At 57.7% G+C, this 19,988-nt stretch overlaps 1 protein-coding gene and 1 long non-coding RNA gene across 7 annotated transcripts in view; one reads left to right on the top strand and one right to left on the bottom strand.

Moving 5' to 3' along the window:
• The window catches only part of SLC22A18 (solute carrier family 22 member 18), a 23,082-nt gene extending 17,174 nt beyond the window's left edge, over positions 1 to 5,908 (bottom strand). For 2 of the 5 annotated variants that reach the window (XM_016920196.4, XM_016920200.4), the window contains exons 1-2: positions 5,418 to 5,540; positions 4,647 to 4,922 (exon numbers count right to left, since the gene is read on the bottom strand). In XM_016920196.4, coding sequence (XP_016775685.2) covers positions 4,647 to 4,922; positions 5,418 to 5,540 — 399 coding nt within the window. Of the gene's footprint in view, positions 1 to 4,646; positions 4,923 to 5,417; positions 5,541 to 5,688 lie in introns of those variants that run through there. The other 3 variants (XM_063783721.1, XM_016920197.4, XM_016920198.4) reach the window with 3 other exon arrangements.
• LOC742960 (SLC22A18 antisense RNA) lies at positions 36 to 19,988 on the top strand. 2 transcript variants are annotated; one of them, XR_008537944.2, is made up of 4 exons: positions 36 to 4,677; positions 7,201 to 8,053; positions 8,430 to 8,753; positions 19,448 to 19,988. It is a non-coding gene; the product is annotated as an SLC22A18 antisense RNA (long non-coding RNA). The 2 variants fall into 2 exon arrangements; XR_008537943.2 differs by lacking the exon at positions 36 to 4,677 and adding an exon at positions 5,466 to 5,552.

The raw sequence follows: 19,988 nt of genomic DNA, 5'->3' as shown, positions 1-19,988 counted from the left end.
AGGGCCTGGGTTCTTTTGACTGCACAGTATGACCATCGAGGGGCCCTTCCCAGGGGGACCCTGCTCCTCCTCTCCTAGGCGGAAGCCTGTTGTGGTCTCTAGGGTCCTTGCAACTCCTCTCCTAGGCGGGAGCCCAGGGTGGCCTCTAGGGTCCTTCCCCTCTGGGGGCACGCCCCAGAGAGGCACCTGACCCCCACCATTTTGTCTTCATTCATTCAAAACTTTGTGGGGGACGCCAGCAGCACTGTCCTGGCCAGCAACAGATTGTCCCAAGGCCCCCAAGTGACCTCCAAGAGGTGGCCCATTGCCCAGCAGGACACAGTCTGCTCTGTGAGGCCCCAGCCCTTCAGCCCCTCCGGACGAGTAGGTCCATGACAGCATCCCTCCCAGGGACACCCTTATATCCTGCCCTAATTCTCTGTGATTTGGTCCCCCTGCAGCCGCTCCTCCCCCTGCCCCTGCCTCTGAGTTCCCGACTCTCCTTCCAGTGATGTAACTTATTATGGGCTTCATTGTGTACCCCCCAAATTCATATGTCTTAACCTCCAGAACCTCAGAATGTGACATTCTTAGGAAATGGGGTTAATCAGGTTACAGTGAGGACATGAGGGAGGGCCCTGATCTAATGTGACCCGTGTCCTCATTAGGAGGAGAATTTGGGACACAGACACACTCAGATGGATGACGTTGTAAAAATCCATGGGAAGACAGAGTGATGTGGCCACAAGCCAAGGGATGTCTGGGCTCCCAGGGGCTGGAAGAGGTGGGAAGGATCCTCCCCCGTGGGTTTCAGAGGGAGCCTTGATCTCAGACTTCTGGCCTCCCAGACTGTGAGACAATAGGCTTCTGTTGCTCTAAGCCCCCAGGGTTTTGGATACTTTGTTATGGCAGCCCCAGATGCTAATACATCGCCCCCGCCCCCTCCCCTGGACCTTTACCTAAGCTCAGTCTTGGGGTCCCACTCCCCTTCTTTCCACTGTCCCCCTTGGTCCACATGAATTCTCCCCAGAGCACTTCAGTCCCAAGGGCAGTCGGTAACCCCCCCATCCCCAACCCCAGACTCCTTCTTCCTTCAGCTCCATCCCTGCTCCCTCGAGGATGGGAAAGCCCTCTGTCTGCCAGATCTCTCCTTTGTTTGTGAGCTTGACCTGACAATCACCCCACATTCCCCTAGTAAACCTCTGCCTCCTCCATCCCTCCCCTCCCAGCGCCGCTAGTGTGAGGATGCTGAGCTTCTCTTTTTTTTTTCTTTTTCTCTATTTTTGTTTTTTTATTATACTTTAAGTTCTAGGGTACATGTACACAACGTGCAGGTTTGTTACATATGTATACATGTGCCATGTTGGTTTGCTGCACCCATTAACTCGTCATTTACATTAGGTATTTCTCTTAATGCTATCCCTCTCCCCTCCCCCCACCCCACGACAGGCCCCAGTGTGTGATATTCCCCACCCTGTGTCCAGGTGTTCTCATTGTTCAATTCCCACCTATGAGTGAGAACATGTGGTGTCTGGTTTTCTGTCCTTGCGATAGTTTGCTCAGAATGATGGTTTCCAGCTTCATCCATGTACAAAGGACATGAACTCATCCTTTTTTATGGCTGCATAGTATTCCACGGTTTATATGTGCCACATTTTCTTAATCCAGTCTATCATTGATGGACATTTGGGTTGGTTCCAAGTCTTTGCTATTGTAGATAGTGCCGCGATAAACATACGTGTGCATGTGTCTTTATAGTAGCATGATTTATAATCCTTTGGGTATATACCCAGTAATGGGATCGCTGGGTCAAATGGTATTTCTAGTTCTAGATCCTTGAAGAATCGCCACATGTCTTCCACAATGGTTGAACTAGTTTACAGTCCCACCAACAGTGTAAAAGTGTTCCTATTTCTCCACATCCTCTCCAGCATCTGTTGTTTCCTGACTTTTTCATGATCGCCATTCTAACTGGTGTGAGATGGTATCTCATTGTGGTTTTGACTTGCATTTCTCTGATGACCAGTGATGATGAGCATTTTCTCATGTGTCTGTTGGCTGCATAAAGGTCTTCTTTTGAGAAGTGTCTGTTCATAGAGGATGCTGAGTTTCTCATCCCCACGCCTGCCCACCTGTCCTCGCCTACCCAAGTCATCCTCCCTGCCTGCGTCACATCCCAACCTTTTGCCTCCTCAAGGGCAGGGCTCCCAATGTTCCTCTCTCCGTTTCTCTGCACAGTCCCCTTCTGTGGGGGCACCCACTGGACCAAGCTCCCAGTGCTCCTCTCTCCCCGTTTCTCTGCACAATCCCCTTTTGAGGGGGTGGCAATGGAGCATGCTCACATCCTGTTACTTCTCTTGCGTTCTCTTGACCCTCCCCTACAGCTACTCCCACATATTTGAGGGCGGAGCTCTGAGCAGCTGCCTCACCTTGCAGCCTCCTCTCTTTCCATCTCTTTCCTTCTCTCCCAGCCCTCGGAGCAGGCCCCAGGGGACTATACTATAAAGACACATGCACACGTATTTTTATCGCGGCACTGTTTACAATAGCAAAGACTTGGAACCAACCCAAATGTCCATCAATGACAGACTGGATTAAGAAAATGTGGCACATATAAACCATGGAATACTATGCAGCCATAAAAAAGGATGAGTTCATGTGCTTTGTACATGGATGAAGCTGGAAACCTTCATTCTGAGCAAACTATCGCAAGGACAAAAAACCTCCTGCTGTCTCCCCTCTCCCTGAGGTCCCCATTGACCCCACACTGCTGCCTCCAGTGGTCCGCTTTGGCAGGCCTCCCACTGGAGTGACAGTTGCCTTCGTGGCTTGTTCCCTCCTCCACGATGGTCTGCTGCTCTGGGCTGTGCTGGGTCCTTTGCCCCTCCTCCGCCACCACTGCCAGTTCCCCCAGCTCATCCGACCTCCAGCCTCCCTGCCCTCTGGGGGAGCCCACCCCATGACCGTCTCCATGCTGCAGGGCCCCAGAGCCTCTGTGCTGAACTGCCTTGTGTCCAGCTCCCTTCGGCTCTCCACTGGGGTCGAAAATCGTCTCAAACTCAACCCGTCCCCAACTGGGCTCCCATCTTTCCCTCTCCTCCTGTCCATGCCTCCTTCCTTATGGGCTCAGGCCCAGATCTTCCGTGCTCCCTGAGCCCTGCTTTCTCTCACACCCACTACAGTCCATTGACAACACATGAAAATCCAGCCACCTCTCACCTCCTCCACAGCCATCACCAGCCCAGAGTTCTTTGAGCAGCAGGTGGGGTGTGGTCCCATTCTGGCCTCAACCGGTCCACTCTAGCCACTCTGCTCTCTCCAATGCCCCGGGGCCTCTCCTGCTTCCTTCCAGCCCTGCTCCAAGGTTGCCTTCTCTATGAGGAAGACCTCGCCCCCTTCCCACTGCAGCCCCTGTGCGTGTGGACCCCCAGCTCCGAGGGAGTGGGCTGTTGAGGATTTTTACACTCTGCAGTATTTCAGGTTCTGACATCAGGGTCAGCTCCTGGGCACTCAGCACGGAGTTACTCCCCATGAGAGTCGATGGGTGGCTGAAGCCACTCCTCCTGTGCTCTGTGCCCAGCTGTGGGAAGGGTTCTGACTTCTCATTCACTCTTCCCCGCACCAACCCTACAGGGAGGGACTGTTATTACCCATTTTATGATGAGAAAACCAAGGCTCCTGCCCAGCCTTCCCCACTGGTAGGGAGGAGATTCAGGGCTTGACCCAAGCCATTTAGCAGGAGTGGGCGGGGCTCCTGAGGCACGGCGGGGAGGGATCCTTAGGCTCACCATCGGGCTGGGAGCCTCTGCCAGGCCCGGAATGGTGCCAAAGGCCCATCCCCACTCCCATCTAGATGCCCAGGTCCAGGCTCTGAGGGCTGAGAAGAGGAGGGCAGGTGTCTGAGCCCACGCATGCCGGGCTTCCCAGAAGCAAACACAGGAAGGGCCGAGGTTGGCCCTGACTCGCCTGAGCTTCTTGGTGATGTGAGACTTTGTTCCCAAGCCTCTCCAGACTTGGTGAATATAATTTAATCATTACTATTACAGCTTCCAGAGCCACACACTGTGGTATAGACTACTGAATGATACACTAAACTAACATGAATTTGCCAATGAAATGTTTCCGCATTTGGCAACAGAGATAACAAAATAAGACAGCATTCTATCTCCTGCATGAAAAAGCTTGAGATCAATTTGCCGCCACAGATCATTTAGTGGACAACAAGGACCCAAGAAGATGGAGGGGAGAGATAGAAGCTGCGGGCAGGTGCAAGGAGAGCCTCTCTGAGGGGTGATCCGCCCAGAGCCACACCGGATTGAACAGCCCTTGGGGCAGGGACTCCAGAGGGCAAAGGCTGCCGGGTGAGAGGCAGGAGGAACAGCGCTAGGAAGGTTTGAGGAGGTGCTGCCCCCAGGAGGGAAGTGGGGTGGCTCCCCATGGCTTCTCCCGGGGCTGGCACTGAAGCTGGAGCACAGGATGTGCTGACGGAGGTCCAGAGGCAGAGTCCTTAACTTACTCAGCTTAAGCGTGGCATGGAGTCCCAACTGGGAGGGGCCCTGGCAGCATGAAACCCCCACCCCCACTCTCTGCGACGGCCCAGATGGAGGGCAGGAGGAACAGCGGTTCAGCCCTGGCTGGGGCTGCAGGGGCTGGGGTGTGTTACTCACTGGCACGACGGAGAACTGCATGAAGAGGCAGGTAAGTTCTGTGGCGGCCAGCACGTAGGTAAGCAAGATGACCGAGGACCGGCCTAGAGCGCTCATCCTGCCGGGGGACTGGCCCTGGTCCCTGGGAGCCCGAGCTCCCTGCATCCTGGACAGGCGCAGCAGGGACACCCAGGAGAGATCCAAGCAGGAGGCTGGCGGAGCAGGGGGCAAAAGTCCAGTTGATCCGGGCAGGGGTGCTGAGTCACTGGGTCCCAGGCAGCACCCGCCTGGGCTTGCCTGCAAGAGAGGACAGCACTGCAGGACCCCCTCCCCAGTGGAGCTCTCCTGCTACCTGGACCTTAGAGGACACATCAGGGGGTCCCCCTCCTCCACTTTTGACAGCTCTGGTCTCCAGGCACACAGCCTCCAGGGGAGGGGAGACAGGGACAAGCTGCTCCCCCCCACCCCTGCAGGTGGGCCAGGCTCAGTGCCTGGTTGCCTGACACAGGAATGCACCATGCCCCACTTTTAGAGGGAGGCAGAGGCTCGGAGTGGTGGCTGAGTCCACCTCAAATCATCAGCGCCTTCTGCGGCCAGAGGGCTGATGTGGGTCCCTGTGCCTGGAGGTCCTCCGTAGGCCCACAGTGGCCCTGTCCCCAACACAGTGCAGCTCTCAGGGAAGGTCTACCTTCCCCTGTGGCCAGCAGCCAGAGCTCCAGGGGGCTTCTAGAATGGTCTTGCGTAGGGGAGACATAGCTCAGCCTTCCAGGCTCCCCAGTAGCTCTGCCTTACCTCCCACAGCGGAGTGCTGTCTGTCCCCACCCTTCCCCGCCCGGCCTCCAACTGGTGGGAACTGGATTTTGCGGCTGCAGAGGCCTTCCCCAAATTTTGCCACATTAACAGCTGACTGCACATCTGAGCCCCGAGGTACCGAACCCAGGCTGGTGGGGTAGGGCGGGGAGACCCCTGAGGGCCCGGGAGCTGCGCCTGGCGCCCTCCCCCATCCCGGGATGCAGGGAGGCTGGGGGGAGCAGGGCAGCCGCAGCAGGCACGTCAGGGGCACCTCATTGGGCAGAGGTGCGACGCTGCGCCGGAGTTCGGGGTTCGGGGCTCAGAGGCCGCCCTCTCCGGAGTGTGCTCGAGTACCTGCCTTTGCAGGGGCGGGCTTGGGCACGGGTGCCGGTGGGGTGAGCGCTCCCGGGTGACCTAGACACCGGTCCTTCCGGGATGAGCCCCGGCCCCGCCCTTTCGGGAGATGACTTGCAACAGGGACCGCCCCTCTGGGTCTGAGTTCCAGCCCTCGCGCTTTGCAATCGCCCGTTCCGGGAGCGCCCGTGCCACGGTTTCTGCGCTCTCACTGGCCGAGCCCGCCCCTCCCCTCGAAGGACCCGCCCCTGCCCCGCCCACCAGCGGGCTCGCCCCGTGCCCGGCTTCGCCCGCCCCAGCCCCCTCCAGCTTGAATCCTGCCCGGTGCCCGGGCTGCTGGAGGTGGACACTCTGACCCTCAGGCAGCACAGGTGTCCACTTTGGGCCTGAGGAGGGGCAGTGTGGGCAGGGGATGGGACCGGGAGGTGGAGGGAAGGAGAGAATGGAGGGGAGGCAGGGGCGGGGAGAGAAAAGCGGAGGAATGGTGATGAGGGGTTAGGGGAAGAAGTCAGGGGAGGTGGTAGAGGGTGTGGTGTAGCCTGGCCCTGCCAAGGGTCTGCACAGAGCCCCAGAAGAGTGACCAGGAGACAGCTCTGGGCCCCTCCTCACTTCCCTCCCCAGACCCGGAGGCTGCTAGGAGCAGTTGAGAGCCCACTTTTCCCCATTTCACCCTGCCTGCCACTTCCCCACCCTTGCAGGGGCCACCAGAGATGCCAGCACACAGGTAAACAGGCCTCATGCCGCCCTCTGCAGCAGGAGCCGCTGGAGCACACCCCACGCTGAGCACACTTGGCCCAAGCCCTGCCCTTGGCCTGGGCACCATTCTCCGTGCCCCTGACTGTCACTAAGTAGGGAGATTCTCATTCAGGACTCCTGCCCCACCTCCTCCCCAGGCAAGGGCTGGGCACAGGCTCAAATGTCAAAACCAGTGTCCCCCTGCCATGTGTCAATCATCGCTCAACAGAGCAGAAAACTGCAGGGGTGAGACAGGGTGGGACGGACATCGCAGAGGCGAGCGAGAGCCGGCCAAAGTCCTGGTGGGCAGGGGGGCCAGAGCCAGGTGGCCCAAGGCCGGCTGGCTAAGCCATTCCAAGTCATCGTGGGAGTGGTTCAGCAGCTACCCTTCATTCAGCAGCTCAGATATGTTGGGCATCAGAAAACAATACCCCAAAATGAAGGCCTCAGAAGCAGCTGCGGAAGAAAAAGTGTTTCTCTGACCTTCTCTTGCTCTCCTGTCTCTCAGTGCCATTTTCCCCGAAGCTGGCCTTAGAAACTAGAATCCATTTTCCCCAGGGCAGGTCATAGAAATCAGAACCCCGCCTTTCCACACAGCCAGACATCAAACCTAAAAATATTGCTCTAACTTTCCCTCCACCTTTGTGTTTAGAAGCTGGCCATAAATTATCTGACCTCTCTTGTTTGACTGTAGGGCATAAGACCCCATTCCAGGAGGGTCCTGCTCCATGCCCAGAAGGAAGGAATGCTGCTCAGAAAGTTCAAGAAATCTAGACCAACAGCCCTCGCTGCGCTTCCCCTTGTGGTCCAGGAGCATTGGTGCAGGTCCCTTGGTTCATCTGTGTTCCCGCATGGATGTCCATACTTTGTTGAGCCTAAGCATCAGAAATGGCAATTTCCCCCATATCTTTTTTTTTTTTTTTTTTTGAGACGGAGTCTTGCTCTGTCACCCAGGCCGAAGTGCAGTGGCGCGATCTCGGCTCTCTGCAAGCTCCGCCTCCCGGGTTCACGCCATTCTCCTGCCTCAGCCTCCCGAGTAGCTGGGACTACAGGCGCCCGCCACAGCCCCCGCTAATTTTTTTGTATTTTTAGTAGAGACGGAGTTTCACCGTGTTAGCCAGGATGGTCTCGATCTCCTGACCTCGTGATCCGCCCCCCTCGGCCTCCCAAAGTGCTGGGATTACAGGCTTGAGCCACCGCGCCCAGCCTGTTTCCCCCATATCTTTGGGTCTTTGTTCTGAAAACTCCCATTCACACACGTCAATAAATTTGGGGACCAAATGCCTTTTGTCCAATCAATCTGCCTTCTGTGAGTTGGTTTCTTAGCAAACCCACGGGTGCAGTGTACCGCTCGAGGAGATTCCAGCCCAAAGAGTGCAAACGTGTTTGCATGTGGAGTGCGTGTCCCCAGATCCTCTGCCAAGCTCGTTTTCAAGAATAGTCACCACTGGCCTCCCTGGGGACTTGGGGAGAGTGCAGTCAAGCCGAGAGCCCAGGTCCAGCCAGAATTTCCCGGAAGGACTGCACAGAAAGGCCGGCTGTGTAAGGTGGGGGTGGGTGACAGGAGTCTCAGAGTGTCTTCGATTTGGGACTCCTGGGGGAGGATGGGCATCCACATGAACCCTTACTCAATGGGGCAGGAGTGAGGGACTGTCCCCAACAGGTTCCAGATGCCTCCTGGGTTCCCTGGGGAGGGCTTAGAGGATGAAGCGGCAGGAGGAGATGGGATGAGTTACCAAACTGCCCAGAGGTGTGCGAGGGAGGCTGAGGGTCCTCTGGCACTGGGGTGTGGCGGAGGTGCTGGAAACTTCCCACTGTCTTCCTCCGGGTGAAGCAGGGCCTCAGGTAGCCAGGGAACTGGTTGAGCAGAGGAAATCGGATAGACCTTTTTTTTTTTTTTTTTTTTTTTTTTGTCATGAACAGGCTCAGTGTGAATGGTGAATGGGGGAACTTCCTGGTTCTGAGGGAATGTGGGAAAATTGCCCTTTGGGCTGGGTGAAGAAAAAAGCAAGTGGAACCCTGGGACCCCTGGACTTCCTCCTCCAGAGGAAGCGGCTTTGGTTGTGGGCCAGCGAGCCTGTGCGTCCTCAGCCCCAGGGCATTCACCGCTTCAGAGAAGCAAGGCGACAGTTCTGCCGGATGAGAGGATCCAGGCTGACTGGAGGAAGGAAGGGCTTTGTCTCATCTGGGCTCAGGTTTGGGAGAGATGGCTTCTCAGAGGAGGTGATGCCTCAGCCAGTCTTAAAGGTGAGCACGGATTGTTTGGGTATGGGAAGGGCATCCTGGCTGAGAGAATAGCATAGATAACGGCTTAGAGGTGAGCCCAGGCTTGGAGTGTTCAGGAAGCTGAGCCACTGGAAGGGGCTGGGACCAAGGGTGTACAGTGGGGTGACGGGGCAGAAAGTGAGTCTAGAGAGAGGGGTGACCCTGGGAGGGCTGGGCAGGGACACAGCCAGACGTGCACTGAGAAGTATTGCTCTGAACACTGCACCCTGGAGGCTGGGACCTCTGAGGGGTCTCCCGAATGAGAGGAGGCCAGCTTCAGAGCTGACCCCTGCCTACACCACTGCCTGGACATTTGAAATGGCTTTGGGCCTATCTTAACCCAACACACATTTATTAAGCACCTACTGTGTGCATGCCCCGTGCCAGCTGTTTGGGACGTCAGCTGGCAAAGCTGACCGCCCGTTGGTAGTTTGCATTATTAGAGTGCATGTGCAGGCTTCGGGGAGGCACATGATCCCGGGTCACCACAATGCCTAAGGAAATGACTCACTGCCTACGAGCACTTGAGTTCTTCCTGTGTGTGCAGTGGACACCGCTGCAGGGTTCTGAGCCCCTTCTGTTCTCCAAGGAGCCTCTGGCTGATGTGCTGATGAGGGGTTGAGGGGAGGGGGCAGTGCAGGAGGTCTCTGTTGTGGTCCAGATGAGAGGTGGTGTGGACTTGGATGGGGCACGGGGGGATTTGAGGGGCAGGTTTGGAACCTCCCTGGAAGGAGGCCTGACAGGCTTCCTGCTGGTTGGGGCCTGGGCTGAGAGGGCCAACTAAGGGGGCCTTCAGGTGTGGCTGGGGGCGACATGAGGGGAGGCAACCCTGCAGGTCCATCCACGGGAGGGGCCTGTGGGCCAGCAGAGAGGGCAGAGTGTGCAGTGTGCAGTTTGCGGCATGTGGTCTGAGCTGGACGTGAGGGTGCCATTGACACTCATGTCCTGTTTAGAGCTCCCACCCTGGATGAGATGACCAGGAGTGGATGGGGCTAGAGAGGAGAGGGGCCAAGGGCCAAGGCTGGACCCCAGCATGAGGAGGAGGTGCCCAGGGTTCTGACCAGGGAAAGGGAGGGAAAAATAAAGGAGCTGGGTCTGGAGAGGAGAGGCAGGTAAGCGAGTGAAGGCCTGGAAACTTCCTTGGGGCCGAGAGCTGGAGTCACTGGTGGCTTTGGCAAGAGCGTCATGAGCATGGGGGCTGACCCTCGGGATTCAAGCAGGAGGAATGGGCTGGACACCCTTCTGAAGGGTTTTGCACCAAAAGGGGGCTGAGAAATGGGACTGTGGCTGGAGGGGAAGTGGGATGAAGAGAGAGAACCTTTGTTTACAATGTTAAGATTTAAAAGAGTGATGCTGCAGAGGACGGAAGGGTGATGTGGAGGGAGCGGGGAGGGTCTGGCCTTCACCATCCCTCCATGATTCTGCAGAGGACTGAAGGGTGACCTGGAAGGAGCGGGGAGGGCTCTGGCCTTCGCCATTACTCCATGGGTGAAGTGAACGTGTTCTCCTTGAGGCTTTGTACTCTTACTCCTATGATTCTCCAAGGACCTGTCTCAATAAAGCCAACAAGGTTTTGCCTGGGGCAGGACTAGAGCGGAGGCAGGGTTGGATGTGACTCCTGCCCGCCCGAACCTCGGTTCCCACCCACCTTACACCTTCTCAGCCAGGTGAGGTGCGGTTGCAGACCTTGGTCAATGGGGGCTGCCTGGATCCCACAGTGGGATCTGTGTCTGACACCCTGTGGGGCTCTGTCCCAGCACCCCAGGCTTTGTATGTGTTGTCTTGGGAATCACAGCCTTATGAGGGGCCTTCAGCCTGCTGTGGGCACTGGGTGCCTGGCCTCGGCTTCATCTGGGAGGTGTCAGGTTAAGAGTCTGGGAGGCTGGGTTCAAAGGTCCTTCACCCCCTGACCTGGTATCCTTGGGACCCAGGGGTCAGCCTTAGCCCAAAGGGGCTAGGCTTGTCAGGTAGCCCTGGGGGTGCCTGGGGGTGCCCACTCTGCCTCTCATCTGCTAGGCCCCGGCTCTGCAGGTGCACGTGAGGAAGTGGGCTGTCAGGTGCTGAGGAACCTTCTAGAACTGGACTCTGTGAATGTGCTTCTGGGATTGGAGTTTGGGCAGAGACTTCTAGGAGGAGGGGCAGGGGCTGGACCTCATCCAGGGCTGGTTCTTGCCGGGCTGGGCACTGGGCTCAGACACATCCCATGAGAGGTGTGTGGAATTGTGGCCTTTAGGGCCAGGGCCCCGGAGGAGGCTCTGCCAACAGGGGCTTCTCCACTGGCCTCTAGTGAACCAGGGAACCCAGACGGGCTTAGGGCCAAGGGCCCAGTCCCTGACACCAGTGTCCAAATGGAGGGAGGGCAGCAACCTGCTATGGGCTTTGGGGAGAGTCCTGTGGTCCTGGATGGGCGAGCACTCTCCCCTCACTGGGCTCCACTGTGGGCCTGGACCTGGGGCTCCAACATGGTGGGCTGTGGTTCACGTATTTGTGTTCACGCTGGCCAACAGCCACAGCTGAAGGAGATAAAGGCCCAGATGGCAGCATGGGGGAGGCGTCCAGTGTGGGGCCTGAAGACTGGAGCCCTTGAGGCCTTTGGGGGACAGTGAGAGTGTAGTCTGGAGTAGCCCACGTCCCCTTTCTCATACCACAGGCCAAGGGACCAGAGGAGATGGGTGGAGGAGCTGGGACCCTGCTCTAGGAAGCGCACTCATTGCTTGGGGGAGACCTGGTTTGCTCGGGACTGAGGAGTTTTGGGATGTAGGACTTCCCATGCCAAAATTGGGACAGCTCCGGACAAACTGGGTCACCCTCCCCTCATAGGACCCTGGAGGCCAGAGGGACTCTCTCCGGTCCTTGACCTGGAGGCAGGAAGGGACGATGGTGGAGGTTGGGGAGGTAGCCAGGCAATGGCATAGGAACTGGGAACTGCGGGGTGGTGGGCCCAACCTGTGGACTCCCTTGAGGGATGCCTTGCCCGACCTCAGGACTCAGGAAGAAGGAAGAACAGCCCTTGCAAAGGACGGATGTCCATCCGGGGAGGCAGGGGGAGGAGCCAGCAGCTGGCGGTCCCAGGCTGGCAAGGGCTGTGGTGGGGTGTGTGCACATGTGTATGTGTGCATGTGAGCATGTGTGTGCATGTGAAGGGCATCGTGGGATCAGGAAGAGATGTGCCTCCGAACGGGGTCCTGAGAGAGCAGCCTCACACCTGCTCACCAGCCAGAACTGGGAAACTCAGGCAGGATGGGTGGCATGGCCACCAGTGCCTCTGTCCCCCCACAGGCACCTGCCTGAGGGCCTGGAGCTTAGCTACTGCCCATCTCTTAGGTACACACGTCTCCCTCAACCGCAGCCTCCTTTGGTCCCAGTCCCTTTCCCCCCCCACAGGAACAAAGGACAGCCCCAAGCTCTCACCATCCAACCCACATCCATGTTCTCTTTATTTTATTTTTCATAAGACAAGGTCTTGCTCTGTCATCCACGCTGCAGTGCAGTGGTGTGATCATAGCTCACTGCCGCCTTGAACTCCTGGGTTCAAGTGATCCTCCTGCCTCAGTCTCCCTGGTAGCTGGGACTGCAGATGAATACCACCACACCCAGCTAATTAAAAAAAAAATTTTTTTTTTTTATAGAGACAAGATCTTGCTATGTCGCCTGGGCTGGTCTTGAACTCCTGGCCTGAAGTGATCTTCCCACTGGAATTACAGGCATAAGCCATAGTGCCCAGCCTCCAGGTCTTTTAGAACCTTCAGAATTCAGTAGGGAATCCAGAAAGAAGCAGGAAGGATTTCCAAGACGCAAGAGGAGAAGTCGCAAAGCCCATGCAATTACTTCTGACCCTTGGAGGCCTCTCAGCTCTCACCTGTCCTCACTGCCCCTAGACTTGCTGGCAGCTTCAGGGAGCCTGGCTATTTGGTTTCCACTGGGGGCAGCCACACTGGCATCTCAGTGAGGTGTAGCAGCCTCCCTTCCCTGCTCCAGGCACCCTGGACATGGCTGGGTGAGTTTCTAAAACTCTGGTGGTTCCCACCCTGGACCTCTGGTGACACTGCTGTGTTCCTGGGGCAGCCAGCCCCGGGGCCCTGGCCCCTCAGCCCCCACTGGATCACGCCACATTTTGCAAACCAAAGAAGCATGAGAGATAGAGAGCTCCAGCTTCAAGCACTGTCTGCCCTGCACTCATCTTTGGATGGGTCTCTGCCTGTGTCCCCTGCCTGGAATGGTCCCCTTGCCTGTACGTCTCTTCCCTTCCATCCTTGGATCTTGGCACAAGTCGTTGCCCTGAAAATCCCCCGTCCCCTCCTTCATCATACAACCTGGGCACCACCCTGCCTTGTATACTTATTTCTGCTTCTGCCTGCCCACCCGGAAGCCCCTGAAGGCACAGTTGCCCCTGAGGTCCCAGGGAGATATTGCTGAATGGACGGACAGACAGGTGAGGCCATAAGTCAGACACCCTTAGTCCAGGCCTCAATTTGACATTTGAGGAGGAGGCACTGCTCAGGCCGCCAAGCCCAGGCCCAGGTGCCCAGACGCCCTCAGCAACATCTGCCAGGCTGCCATGGCTAATACCCAAATACAGGGCCCTGCGAGGTGGCTCATGCTTGTAATCCCAGCACTTTGGGAGGCTGAGGCTGGCAGATCACTTGAGGCCAGGAGTTTGAGACCAGCCTAGCCAACAAGGCAAAACCCTGTCTCTACTAAAAATACAAAAAATTGGCTGGGTGTGGTGGCGCATGCCTGTAATCCCAGCTACTTGAGAGGCTGAGGCATGAGAATCGTGAACCTGGGAGGCGGAGGCTGCAGTGAGCCAAGATTGTACCACTCCACTCCAGCCTGGGCAAAAGAGTGAGACTCTCTATCTCAATAAAACCCAAAAAACTCCCCCAAAAAGCAAAAACCCAAAAGCAAATACAAATAAGACCCCACATAAGCTCAATTCACTAACTGCTTCAAATTAAAACCTGGGGTAACCCAGGGAAGGGGGCAGCTGTAGATAGGGCTCAGCAGGGGGGCCCCAATCTTAAAATCCCCAGCAGTCAGCATGCGTGCCAGAGGCCTGTGCTTATGACAGGGCCCAGCACTCTGCAGCCAGCCCCACCAGGCTGGCATCTTCACCACTGACCAGGGCTTGCCTGGGTCTGGAACTCTTGAGCCTCAGTTTCCCCATCTGTGAAATGGGGACAACGTTAATCCCTGCCTCACGGGATGCTTGTGAAGATTAGACAAGATCATTTGCACATCAAGTGCATGGCATGAGGCTGCCTGGCAGAAAGGGTGTGCTGCAGTGGCAGCTGGTACTGACCAGCAGCTAGGGGATGAGGCCACTGCTGGGTGCTAGGCACGTGTGCCTCAGTGCTCACTCAGGGCTGGCGTGAAGACTGATGCATGAGAGTCGGAGTGACCTGTATCCCATGGAATGTCCTGAACTCTGACAAAGGTGGGGTTCGCTGCCCAAACTGCTCATCATGTAGATAACATTTCATCCTAGGCTTGGCACGGTGGCTCATACCTGTAATCCCAGCACTTTGGGAGGCTGAGGCAGGTGGATCATGAGGTCAGGAGTTTGAGACCAGCTTGGCCAACATGGTGAAACCCCGTCTCTACTAAAAATACAAAAATTAGCCAGGTGTGGTGGCAGGCGCCTGTAGTCCCAGCTACTTGGGAGGCGGAGGCAGAATTGCTTGAACCTGGGAGGCGGAGGTTGCAGTGAGCCAAGATCGCGCCACTGCACTCCAGCCTGGGCGACAGGGTGAGACTCCATCTCAAAAAACAAACAAACAAACCAAACCCCTTTCACCCTGCCTGCCTGTTTACATGGCAGGGGTGTAGGTGCCTTTCCTCCCCGCCAGCCCACATCTCTGGGTATAGAGTGAATGTCCAGTTTTCATTACAGCACAGCTGGAGGGGTGGCCAGTGGCAGCTCTCTGCCCTGCCTGCCCCTCTAGGTTGGAGGGAGAGGCTGATGATGGTGAGGGTAGTGGCATCCTCAAGAAGAAGGCCGCTGTGCCAGGCACATACTGACTTGCCCTTTAAGCCTCATCAGAAGCTTTACAGATGAGAAAGAAGAGGCACAGAGAGGTTAAGAAACTTGCCCAAGGACACACAGCTAGTAAGAGGCAGATGCTCTGCCCAACTCCACAGCCTACTTGTTTGCTGCTGGCCAGGCAGTGCCTGTCCCCTGTTCCCCATACTGTTCCCCTTGCTGGGCCAATGCTGAGGAGCAGGTCTGATAGCCTCCAAGGTGAAGCCAGCTCCTGAGCTGCAGCCCCAAGCCCTGCAGCCCTCTCCAGCGCCCTCCCCTGGGCCCATTCTCTGCTCACTCTCTGAGCTCGGCCTGTGTGCCGCCACCTCCCTAACCACTTCCCCAGCTGCCCTGATTGCTGGCCCCCAGCTCCCAGCCAGAAGCAGGACTATGATTCCTTGTTGTTCCGAAGCAGCCAGGGCACAGTTGTGCTCAGGACTGAAGGGTGTGAGTGTCCATACGTGCCCAGGCAGTGACCACGCGGTGGGCAGGTGCAGGCCCGACAGAGAGGCTGCAGCCTCGGGGCTGGCTGTCACCTAGGGGCTCCGGGCAGTAGCGCCAATGGCGGGAACGAAGGCAGAGGGCGCCGGGCTGCCGGCCGGGCCTGCGGGGGGATAGGGCAGGAAGAGGAAGAGGAGGAGCTGGGGATGAGGAGGGAAGGAAGGAGGAGGGAGGGGAGGAGGGGCAGGGGGAGCAGAGAGGAAATGGGGGAGGGGCGGCAGGGCGGGTACCCACCTCTCCGCAGAGCGGGCTCTTTGTCTCCCCTCCCCCACCCCCTGGAGACGGGCGAGGCCCACGTGCTGTTTCCCACTGAGGTGCGAGTGACACCGCCCCACCCCCAGACCCGAGGGGTGTTGGGGTTTTGTGAAAAATGCGCTCCTGCCCGCTGCAGCCCGGACAGCCACACTGGGCAGAGCCCCCATCTTACACTTGAGGGGACTCGGGGTCAGAGAGCAAGGCCCTGGCCCAAGTCACCCCCAGGTGTGAGGCATGAATGAGGTGGGTGGGGGTCCTGGTGGCTGTGCCGTTTCGGGACGCCAGGGGGCAGCAGGCGCCCAGCTTCAGCCCTCAGGCTCCAGGCTCCAGTGGGCGGGAGGCTGCTTGGCTTCTGGCTGCCCCTGCGGCTGGGGAAGGGGGCACGGGCAACCTCTTGGTTGAGCATCTACTCTGAGCAGCCCTCGCCTGTGGGGTGCAGCCACCTGGGAGTGTGTTAACCTGGGAGGCCGCCAGGGCTAGCCTGCCGTCACCTCCTGGCCTCTGCGCTCGGTCTGGCCAACTGCCCTGGCTTCAAAGCTCAGCCAGGAGGAGGTGGAAAATGGGAGGGGGGAAGCAATGAAGGAAAGAAGGAAGGAGTTAAGTGTTGGGGGCTCCCCTCCTTCTCTGACCCTGGAGGTCAGTGGGGCAGGAACCCAGCCCAGGGCAGGAGGTGGCTTCATTGTCTCTGACTTGCTGGGGGACCCTAGGCCAGTCACTCCACCTCTCTGGGCCTCAGTTTCCTGCACAGGAAAGTAATAGGATTCAGAGAGGTCACGCCATGTAGCAGGCGCTTTTAACTGACATCTGAAATAAAGTCTCCCTCAAGGCCTGGGAAGCCCCTTCACCCCCGAGGGCCCAGTAGGGGTGAGGCTTCCTCAGTAACTGCAGGCCCCTCCTCCTGCAGTGGAGGAGGGAGTGGTGGGGTGCATCTGGGGGCCCTCATGCCACCTCTCTGGAGGCATCCCCACTCTCTGGCATTTCAAATAGGCCCTGAGCTTCTCTGAACACTGTGGCTTGGGTGTGGAAAGCAGGGTGGGAGGGAGTGGCTTGGAGAGGCTTTGAGGCCCTGGTGCCCCCCGTAGGCAGGAGATGCTGGTCACAGGGGTCTCCCCGAGCTCCAGCAGGAAGTCAGGGGGCTTGGTGGGAAGGGAGATCTGCTCACACCAGATTTGTTTTTCCTGCTGTTTCCCTGATAAAGTGAGCCATTGGGCCTGGGACCCCTGTGTCTGTGTCCTGTGGATTGGCAGGGAGAGGAGGAAAGGCCTGGTGGGCTCAGAGCTGGCTTCAGGGGTGTCTGACATAGGTCCCCACATGTCCTTGAGACCCTCCTCGGTACCTGCTTCCTAGCCCGGGAGCCCCCTTCCTAGCCCAGAAAGGCGCCGTGTGAAGCCCACGATGACCAGTGGCCCTCGGTTTCCTGGGACATTCAGTGCTGAAACCAGCAGTCTCAGGCAGGCTGGGACCAGGGGGTCCCTCTCTTCCAGACCCCAAGGGAAGCAGCCCCTGGTCCCGTTCTGGAGCAGGGGTGACTGTTCCCTATTCCCACTGGGCCTCTCCTCAGGGCCTGCCCACCTCCGCCCATCGGTTCCTGGGGAGTGAGGACCCCTGGCCGGAACCCCCAGCACAAGGCAGTCCCTGTAATCGGAGCTTGTGCCGCATGTGGCCGCATCACCGTCACTGCAGGGAGGCCGGCACCTGCGGAGGACGTGCCTGGCAGCCGCCCCAAGAACAGCCTGTCCTGGGGGGCGGGGCGAGCCTTGCGCGCGGGGAACTGGTGCGGGGGAGCTCTCCTGGCCCAGCATGGCCCCCCGCCAAGTGTGTGCTGAGCCGCCTGTTGCGGGAGGGGGGGCCTTGGGTTAATCTGTCACTCCTCATGCCCCTGGGGCCTCTGGGCTGGATGACTCCCCACCCCATCTTATGGATGGGAAGGTGGAGGCTCAGTGGGGGCAGGGGGCTCTGGGGCCTTTGGGGGCACAGCCAGTCAAGCTCCTGTCCAGGGCTGGTCTGAGGACCTGCTGCTGGGTGATGTGGTTTGAGGCCAAAGGGGTGGCCTTTCCAGAGTCAGGCATCCCTGGGCAGGGTTGTACCCTGCACAGATGCCCAGCCCTGGCTCTAGGGCTTGGGGTGGGAGATGTCAGGGGAGATTCCCAGGGCCCTTGACTTCTTTCTTTTCCTGCTTTCTTGTGCCCTCACAGAAGTCCTATGGAGGGGCTCAGGCTGGGTGAAAGGCAGGGCCAACCTCAAGTCTCAGTGACCTCAGGCAGGTGGCTTAACCTCTGGGAGCCTGAGTCCCCTCCCTTGCAAAATGGGCACGAACACACCTCCCTCTCAGGGGTCTTGGAAGGATTAAATGAGGCAACGAGCCCAGCCCTGGGTTAGGGCAGGGCCCTGAGCAGGCACAAGATGAAGGCAGCAAGTGTTGTCATTGTTTATAATATCCCTCTGGTCCTCTCCACAGGGCACCACCTGGGGAGCAGCTGGGGAGGCAGCCGGGAAGGGCACAGACACCTCTTGCAGGGTCCCTGGGGTACTGTGGGAGGGTGGTACTGCTGAGGGCAGGCTCCGGGTACCCGGAGACTCTCTAGTGGGCCCTGGAACAGCACAGATTCAGATGGTGTCCAGCCCTCACCTCCTACCCACCTTGACCCTGTGCCTGCATTCCCCAGCCCTTTGTGATTGATGGGTAATATGGGGCCCATGGCTCAATGGAACATTCTTTGAGGCCTTCGTTTGTTTGAAGACAGATAGCTCAGGGCCTCAGAACCCAGGGAACAGGCCCGAGGCAGGTTTCACCATGGCTCAGAGGGGAAAGAAGAGCTCCCGGCCTGTCCTTGGTCACTCCCTGATAGGGGCCATTGGCCCGCTGGCCGGGTGTCCTGTGTCCCAGAATTTGGGTTCCCTGGGGCTCTGGGTAGGGATTGGGCCTAACCTAGGACGGGCATTCCTAGCCCTGTGAAGCCACCTGCGGCACACATTCCTGATGGGGCCATGAACATGCCGACAAGGCAGCTGTACAGCTGCCACACCCGGGAAGGGGAGGCCTCGGGCAGCCGGGGAGGCACTGGAGTGGAGGTCACCCGCCAGAAAGCACATGTGGCCAAGGACATGGCTTCCTGGGCCTACCCTCGTTCTGCTACTCATGGGCCAGTGTGTTTGCCTCTGGAAGCCTCTGTCTCCTCGGCTGTAAAGCGGGCCTATGACATTGACCGACTACCCATGAGGTTGTGGTGAGGACTGGCCCATGGGTGGCCCCTGGGAAACAGCTGGCTTAACGATTCCAGCACGAAGATCCACCAGGATTGGGACCTAGGCTTCTCTGGCTTCTGGGTCTTTCCTAGCAGGAACGCACAGCAGTGAGGGCTGCAGGTTAATCCTGCCTTAACTGCTTGGGCAGCAAGTTTTTCTTTTTCTTCTTCTTCTTTCTTCTTCTTCTTCTTTTTTTTTCTTTTAGAGGGTGTCTTGCTCTGTCGTCCAGGCTAGAGGTAGTGGCACGATCACGGCTCACTATAGCCTCAACCTCCTGGGCTCAAGCAATCCTCCCACCTCAGCCTCCCGAGTAGCTGGGACCACAGGCACGTGCCACCACACCCAGCTAATTTAAAAAATATTCGTAGAGATGGGGTTTCTCTATGTTGCCCAGGCTTGTCTGGAACTCCTGGGCTCAAGCGAGCCACCTGCCTTGGTCTCCCAAAGTACTGAGGGTATGTAGGTGTGAGCCATGGCTGCAGTAAGGTTTGAATCTTCTCAAGCCTTGGTTTCCTTGTCTGTAAAAGGCCAACTGAAATCTACCTATGCCTTCCCTATGTATTAGGGTATGTAACGCCCCACTGTGATGGACAAGCCTACATTTCTAGTGGGTTAAGATGCAATAAAAGTTTATTCTTTGTGCCCAACACAGGCAATGCGGTGTGCAGAGGGTGCTTGGTGGTTCTCTCCTGATGGCCCCGCAGGGTCTGCAGCCTCCATCTGGCCAGCAGAGGGCGCAGAAGGACTGCCTGGGCAGCTCGGACGTGACCGCCTGGAAGTGGTGTACAGCGTTCCTGACAACGTTCCCGGCCAAAACGGGTCCCGCCGCCCACTTGTGTGCAAGATAACTGGAAAATGTCTTTCTGTGTGCTCCGAGGAGAATGCAAAGGCTGGTGGATGTAGTGCCTTTCCTCTACTGCTCTCTCAGCTGGGGGCAAGAATGACAGGACGTGAACATGCACACAAGGGCCCGGAACTCACGACCCCCCACAGCGGTCTCCCCCGCCCCCCCAACCCCACGCTTGCAGGATTTAGGGCACTAGCACAGCACAGCCCACCCCTTGGGACTAGCACCCCCTCCGCAGTTCTGCTCTCTGCAGCAACATAGAGTACAAATATTGTTCCTTTTGTTTCTTTTTTCCCTTGGGATACATTTTTAATTACAAAAATAGAGCTTGATTGTTGCACCTAGA

Source organism: Pan troglodytes, chromosome 9 (genome assembly GCF_028858775.2).
Source record: "Pan troglodytes isolate AG18354 chromosome 9, NHGRI_mPanTro3-v2.0_pri, whole genome shotgun sequence".
Taxonomy (NCBI): Eukaryota; Metazoa; Chordata; class Mammalia; order Primates; family Hominidae; genus Pan; species Pan troglodytes.
Note: the sequence above shows the minus strand (reverse complement) of the source record. Positions and strands in the feature narration are given on the sequence as shown.